The sequence below is a fragment of the Entelurus aequoreus genome, linkage group LG20 (assembly GCF_033978785.1).
Source record: "Entelurus aequoreus isolate RoL-2023_Sb linkage group LG20, RoL_Eaeq_v1.1, whole genome shotgun sequence".
NCBI lineage: Eukaryota > Metazoa > Chordata > Actinopteri > Syngnathiformes > Syngnathidae > Entelurus > Entelurus aequoreus.
This window is the reverse complement of record NC_084750.1, coordinates 32,156,074-32,164,462: the sequence shown is the minus strand read 5'-3', so window position 1 is coordinate 32,164,462 and position 8,389 is coordinate 32,156,074. Positions and strand designations below refer to the sequence as shown.

At 39.3% G+C, this 8,389-nt stretch overlaps 1 protein-coding gene across 1 annotated transcript in view; it reads right to left on the bottom strand.

The window, feature by feature from the left end:
- The window catches only part of sdc2 (syndecan 2), a 130,091-nt gene extending 124,928 nt beyond the window's left edge, over positions 1-5,163 (bottom strand). The window contains exon 1 of the mRNA XM_062029974.1: positions 4,759-5,163. Within this exon, the coding sequence (XP_061885958.1) occupies positions 4,759-4,818 (60 nt within the window). The 5' untranslated portion in view covers positions 4,819-5,163. The remainder of the gene's footprint in view (positions 1-4,758) is intronic.
- Positions 5,164-8,389: the final 3,226 nt, after the last annotated feature.

Sequence of the window (8,389 nt, the reverse complement as noted above, 5' to 3'; positions counted from 1 at the left end):
CTGCCAATGGAAGTGGTGCTTTACTGAGAGTAAATAGGACAATGAAAAAGGAGGAGTACCTCCCAATTCTTCAGGACAACCTAAAATCATCAGCCCGGAGGTCTGGTCTTGGGCGCAGATTGGTGTTCCAACAGGACAATGACCCCAAACACACATCAAAACGGGTAAGAATGGCTAAATCAGGCTAGAATGAAGGTTATAGAATGGCCTTCCCAAAGTCCTGACTTAAATGTGTGGACAATGCTGAAGAAACAAGTCCATTTTAGTAAACTGACACATTTAGCTGAACTGCACCAATTTTGTCAAGAGGAGTGGTCACAAATTCAACCAGAAGCTTGTGGATGGCTACCAAAAGTGCCTTATTGCAGTGAAACTTCCCAAGGGACATTGCTGTATGTATACTTTTGACCCAGTAGATTTGGTCACATTTTCAGTAGACCCATTATAAATTCATAAAAGAACCAAACTTCATGAATGATTTTTGTGACAAACAAGTATGTGCTCCAATCACTCTATCACAAACAAATAAGAGTTGTAGAAATTGTTGGAAACTCAAGACAGTGTATGTAAACTTTTGACCACGACTGTAGACTTAGACAAACTTTGTTGATCCACAAGGGAAATTGTTCCACACAGTATCTCAGTTACAAAGGATGGAAAGAATAAAGATGGAAAGGATAATGCACACAAGGGCACAAAAAGAGGGCAAAAACGAAATATATAAAGTAGACTAAAAATGAACCATAGTAGCAATATAAAATATAACATATATGTAATATTTACATATTATATATACAGTATATATTATATACTGATATATTATATTATATTAATAACACATATAGATTATTTTCTTTCATGAAGACAAGAATATAAGTTGGTGTATTACCTGATTCTGATAACTTGCATTGATTGGAATCAGACAGTAGTGCTCATAACGTCCGCATTTTCAAATGGAGGAGACAAAAAGTCCTCCTTTCTGTCCAATACCTCGTGAAAGTGGTTGGTTTTGGGCATCTTATTTGTCCAGCTTTCATGCTCGTTTTTATACACTTTATAAGAAACACATTGGCAGCAAACTCCGTAGCTAGCTAGCTTGTTTGCGCCAGCTTTCTGAGACTCTTATTTTGTTAGTGCGGGCAGGATGAAGCAGCGCTTTTATTGCGAAGACAGGAACTGTGCAGTCGGTCTTTAGAGTTTTGACGGCAGGTACGGCGCGAGAGTCTGTTGAAACAAAAAGTGCTTCTCGCCTTGCTGTCGGTCATTTTTTCTTAATAATGAATGTCAATCAAGTGAAAAGTGACGTCTTGGTGAAGATTCGTGATAGCTCATTTTTAGGTCGATTTTTTTAATGCCTGGCTGGCGATCAACTGACACATCCTCTGCGATCGACCGGTAGCTCGCGATGGACGTAATGGGCACCCCTGATTTAAAGCAACCCAATTAAAACACAGACCGACGCGCCTGAAGCAAGTTATCCCGCGCTCATCCACACCAGCGCCAAATGAGAATCAATGTCACATGTCAAGTGGCGACGAGGCCTTTCGGGGACACTGATTAGGTTAAAGCAGGGGTGTCAAACTCATTTTATCCCAGGGACCGTATGGGGGAAAATATATTCCCACGCGGGCCGGACAAGTAAAATCATGGCATGATAACTTAAAAATAAAGACAACTCCAAAATTGTTTTCTTTGGCCAAAAATAGAATAAGCATATTCGGAAAATGTACACGACAAATAATCCTCTTGGCAAAACATTTCAAATTAGTAGAAAACCCTGAGGAAACAATTGGTGCCGTTTCCAAAACATCATGAACTTAGACTGTCTCAGTGTTTTTACAAAGCCATTAAACATTAAGCACTTCCTGTTCAGCATTAGCATGTTGGCAGTTCATTTAAAGACGTGTTTGGAAAAGCAACCGAGTGTTTCCTCAAACCGCCACATTGGTGACATCCACAACTGCCACAACACATTCATTTACCATCATACAAATATTACAATTATAATATAATCAAAACAATGAACAAAATGACACCATAATAGCCGAATTAAAGATAGATAGATAGATAGATAGATAGATAGATAGATAGATAGATAGATAGATAGATAGATAGATAGATAGATAGATAGATAGATAGATAGATAGATAGATAGATAGATAGATAGATAGATAGATAGATAGATAGATAGATAGATAGATAGATAGTATTTTATTGATTTCTTGAGGAGAGTTCCCTCAGGAAAATTTAAAATAGAAACTGAAGGTAACATAACTACAAACTTAACCAATGTGAACATGGAAGATCCAATCCTAAAATGAAATACAACAAACAACAAATGTAGAAACACACATTTTTACAATGGAGTTCAGGGTGCACATCGCGCCGTCAACAAAACTGCGAGCGCTGCATGGAAATCTAACTAGAAAAATGATGGTCATGCTGCATTTTACTGTTTTGTCATTTTTATCTGTTAAGTGGATAAGTTCCAATACAAATACCGAATTTTTCGGAGTATAAGTCGCTCCGGAGTATAAGTCGCACCGGCCGAAAATGCATAATAAAGAAGGAAAAAAACATAAGTCGCACGGAAGTATAAGTCGCATTTTTTTGGGAAATTGATTTGATAAACCCAACACCAAGAATAGACATTTGAAAGGCAATTTAAAATAAATAAAGAATAGTGAACAACAGGCTGAATAAGTGTACGTTATATGACGCATAAATAACCAACTGAGAACGTGCCTGGTATGTTAACGTAACATATTATGGTAAGAGTCATTCAAGTAACTGTAACATATAGAACATGCTATACGTTTACCAAACAATCTGTCACTCCTAATCGCTAAATCCCATGATATCTTATACGTCTAGTCTCTTACGTGAATGAGCTAAATATTATTATTTGATATTTTACGGTAATGTGTTAATAATTTCACACATAAGTCGCTCCTGAGTATAAGTTGCACCCCGGGCCAAACTATGCACATCGCGCCGTCAACAAAACTGCGAGCGCTGCATGGAAATCTAACTAGAAAAATTATGGTCATGTTGCATTTTACTGTTTTGTTATTTTTATCTGTTAAGTGGATAATTTCCAATACAAATAGGTATTGTGTGTTGCTCCAGCATTAGGCTGTTGCCAGCCACAATCGACGCTGACTGGAGTAGCGGCAGCCAATCCAGAGGGCGCTTAAAGTCAGCTGACACATCATCTTTAAACAGTGTCATGTGTGACGTGGGTTACACTTGAATCGCTACTTCGACATCCAGTGGACACATTTGGAACAGCAGTTTATTTCATTAAAAAATTTGCAGCTCACGTTATCCTTAAACTTTTTTGCGGGCCGTGGGCCAAATTAAACCTGTTCGCGGGCCCGTACGTTGGACACCCCCCCGGGTTAAAGCGTACGTGATTTACTTCCAAGATGCCGTGTGTTCGCGTCACAAAAACAAGCTTGAAATCCAATACTGCATCAAATCTTTCACGGGTGCAGCGGCGGCACAACGGCGGCCTTGTCGGGACCTGTGCGCCCGGGCCAGGGTCAAATATGAGCGTGCGCGCACGTGAGCGAATACAACAAAGTCATTAAAAGCGTACGTGTCGATTTAGCTAATTGGACCACCAGCTCTGGCAGAGGACCGGGGCACGGGGACAAAACCCGGGGGACAGGGGGGAGGTCAGTAATGACAGGGGCCAAAATATGTCACTGCACACACACACACACACACACACACACACACACAGACTACAGTAATGTTCAAACCAATGACATTCCAAACGGTATACTTATAAAGGTAACAATAAGAAATATGTTCAGCTTTGCATCCTGTTATTGATAGTGAGACGAGAGGTGCTTGTCAATCAAAAACTGACAAGGCACGTGTCCCTAATGTTATGGGCAGCCTGTAAACAACAATACATTGACACACTGGTTCTTAACCTGGGTTCAATCGAACCCTAGGGGTTCGGTGAGTCGGCCTCAGGGGTTCGACGGAGCCTCCTTGAACATTCAGTGGAGCACCATGTAAGCAACGTCAGACGTGCACCACTGTGGCCACACCAGCAGCACACCAGTCCCAAACCTGACTAAATAACAAGTTACATGTTTTATTATTTTAATCAAATGACAGGAGTAATTTCCATGAGATTATTTTCTAATATAAGTGTTTTGGCCCACTTACAATGACAATAACAAAAAATTGTGTTTTTCATGAGCTGTGTACTAGTGTTGTATGTCTGGGTGGGAGTCCTGCTTTGGAAATAATTTGTACCCCTTTCAGATATCGCATTTAGATCCCACTAAAACATTCGCATGTTGCACAATGAGATGTAAACATGGGATCATGTGTATATTCCTGTAACTTTCTGTTTGTAAAATATATCTTTATTAGTATTTCTTTTATATAGCAACATCATTAAATTAAGAAAAAACATTTTATGTTTCACTAAAGAAAGGTTCGGTGAATGCACATATGAAACTGGTGGGGTTTGGTACCTCCAACCAGGTTAAGAACCACTACATTGACAATTGCATTGTGCTCCTTCGTGACGTCACATTTTAATCAAGTCATTGCTCACAGCTGAGGAAGACGTATTTTTGCTTCTATTCTAAGAAAATAAAAATAAATAAATGAAATCAATTTTTAAAAAATGCCAAATTGATTATTCAGAGTGAAATAAGTGTTTTTGGGAGATTATACACGAGTTGCTAAACCAAAACAAAACGTTTAAAGAGTTGCTCTGTACAAACTCACCCTTTCCCCGGAGAGGTACACGGCCAAGCCGAGGGTCAAAATGAAGCAAAGGTTTCTCATTATTCCGTGTTTTTGTCGCTAAATGTCGTCTTCTTCTCGTTCCTTCCTCCGCTGGGCTTTCCAAGCCTGCCTCCAAACTCCCGTCGCGTCTCCCGCAGGACCCCCACAACCTTGTTTTGTTTTTTTTTGGTTTTGTTTGTTTTGTTTTCTTCACCACCTTCTCATTCTCCGATGTGCTTCTTGTTTTCTTTCCAGCTGCTCTGGTGGACAATCGGGAGAGAAAGGAGGTTGGAAATAAAGCAGGAATTCTATTCGAAGCCCGCCGCGCGGTTGTGAAGTAGAATCCACCAACCTTTCGTCGCTCGCACTGTGCGCCTTACGTGAAAGAGTAGGTTTTTTGGAGTGACTCAAAAGTGCCGATTTTCAGCCGAGGTGGGCGGATCCAGGCCCGGCCCTAACCAATCTGGCGCCCTAGGCAAGATTTTAGGTGGCGCGCCCCCCACATCGGCAGTGAAGTGTATATACTCACAAGAAACCGAATAGCTTTGTCTTTGACCTTTTTTTTTTTACTTAAAGAAAGCAAATTAACAATCAGAATAGTTAACAAGATAAAAAAAAAAAAAAAGAATAAATAAATGAATACAAAAAATAAAAAATGAATATATGAAATACAATATTTTTTACATACATAAACACAAAATAAAACGTGTCAACAAGTTGCATAAAATAAATTAAAACTGCACAAAACAAGATATCAAACCAGTATGACTTTAACAACTATATTACAAAAAAAGGGGATCCTACAGAGTTCTCTATTTGTGCTTTTTAATATTGCATTAACTAGAATGACTTACAAATTACTGTACACCAGGGAGTACTGTCATTACCTAATGTTACATTATTATTTTCCATAACAATTTAGCCCCCTCCACAATATTAACCCGACGTTAAAACAGAACTAGCTATTTATTGATTAGCAATTGCCGAATCATGTAACATTAGCTTAATGCTAAAAAGCCACGTTACTATCACATTCTGTAACAGACAAATCATTTCATGTAGGCTAACGTTACCTACCCGCTACCTCTGTCTTTTTCTCGTTTCTCCTCCTCTTCTTTTCTATTTTTTCTTCCCTGGGCACCTGACAGTTTTGGCCGTTTTGACATCTTGTGTTGGTTTTTTGATGTGGTGACGTCCAAAAAGAGTCATGATACGGGAAGGGAGGGGGCGCACCGTGCGGGGGGAGGGGGGGGGGGGGCGTAAGGTTGTAACAAATAATATTTCTATTAAATAGGCTTTACTTTGCATTTTAATTAACGTGGGATTATTTTTTGTATTTAGAAATAATAGTACCAACTTTTTTTTTTTTTTTTTCTCCAACATTTGTGGCACTGGCGTGGCGCCCCCTGATGGACGGCGCTCTTAGCATTTGCCTATACGCCCTATGCCACGGGCCGGCCCTGGGCGGATCGATCCAAAAACCAATACAGTCAGGGGCATTCGTCTTCCCCCCGCCCCCAAATATATGTTGTTCAAATATGTTGTAAATGTTGCTTACAAACTCTGGTAATAGGTGTCAAACTCAAGATCATTTTGAATGATCCGTGAAAGCCCGGAAATAATATGCATCAATAAAGTAGTTTATCTTTCTTTCTTTTTTTCTTTTGACAGGAAAAGAAAGACATGTACTGCATGCAGTTATAATTATATTCAAAATAGCCACCCTTTGCTCTGATTACTGCTTTGCACACTCTTGGCATTCTCTCAATGAGCTTCAAGCGCACCTGTGAAGTGAAAATAATTTCAGGTGACTACCTCTTGAAGCTCATCGAGAGAATGCCAAGAGGGTGCGAAAAAGTAATCAGAGCAAAGGGTGGCTATTTTGAAGAAACTAGAATGTAAAACATGTTTGCAGTTATTTCAACTTTTTGTGTTAAGTCCATACAGTCGTGGTCAAAAGTTTACATACACTTGTAAAGAACATAATGTCATGGCTGTCTTGAGTTTCCAATACTTTCTACAACTCTTTTTTTTTTGTGATAGAGTGATTGGAGCACATACTTGTTGGTCACAAAAAAAAACATTCATTAAGTTTGGTTCTTTTATGAATTTATTATGGATCTACTGAAAATGTGACCAAATTTTGTTTCATCTGACCAAAGGACTTTCCTCCAGAAGGTCTTATCTTTGTCCATGTGATGTCAGATGAAACAAACATTGAGCTGTTTAGCCACAATACCCAGCAATTTGTTTGGAGGAGAAAAGGCAAGGCCTTTAATCCCAGGAACACCAATTCCTACCGTCAAGCATGGTGGTGGTAGTATTATGCTCTTGGCCTGTTTTGCTGCCAATGGAACTTGTGCTTTAAATGGGACAATGACAAAGGAGGATTACCTCCAAATTCTTCAGGACAACCTAAAATCATCAGCCCGGAGGTTGGGTCTTGGGCGCAGTTGGGTGTTCCAACAGGACAATGACCCCAAACACACGTCAAAAGTGGTAAAGAAATGGCTAAATCAGGCTAGAATTAAGGTTTTAGAATGGCCTTCCCATAGTCTTGACTTAAACGTGTGGACAATGCTGAAGAAACAAGTCCATGTCAGAGAACCAACACATTTAGCTGAACTGCACCAATTTTGTCAAGAGGAGTGGTCAAAATTCAACCAGAAGCTTGTGGATGGCTACCAAAAGCGCCTTATTGCAGTGAAACTTGCCAAGGGACATGTAACCAAATATTAACATTGCTGTATGTATACTTTTGACCCAGTAGATTTGGTCACATTTTCAGTAGACCCAAAATAAATTCATAAAAGAACCAAACTTCATGAATGTTTTTTTGGGACCAACAAGTATGTGCTCCAATCACTCCATCACAAAAAAATAAGAGTTGTAGAAATTGGTAACTCAAGACAGCCACGACATTATGTTCTTTACAAGTGTATGCAAACTTTTGACCAAGACTGTATATAATCCTATGCTACAATTGAGAAATAAAGAGACGGCTCTTCATTGAGAGCCGAGCCAAACGAGAGGACTCTCAAAAAAAGAGACGAAATTCCCACCAGTCAAACCTTGCACAGCTCTCTCTCTCTATTTCTCTCTCTCTCTTTGCGTCAATTTGCAAAAGAGCGCAAAACATCTCTTAATTTGATGTGAACAGTATAGTATCACAATAGTTTGTATTTAACGCATTATTCTCTTGTTGTAAATACTCTGAGTTTGCACATTTTACTTAGTCGATTGAAGAAGTTGAGCTGTATTTTTTTTGCATGTAACAAAACTAGTTTTAAATTACATAGTGTGTTTTTGTTCACACAAAACCCAATGATTGGTAGCACACAGTTTTTCACATTATAGGAGCGATCTGGGGTTTTTTGTCCCAATCCAGTTGAAAACTTTATGGACAAAGCCTCCCCCTGCTGGTGGGTGCTCACCCCCACGCATAAATACACCCACTGTGCCACCTGATGGTTTTTGCTCTTTACAACATTCATTTCATGGCATGTTGTTTAATATAGTCGTGGAAAACGTCAGCATGGTACTACTCCAATAACTAAAGGCACAATAATAATTGTTCAGGTAATACTAGCCTATTTTGTTCGTTAAACAGTTAAAATTAGTATACCGTATA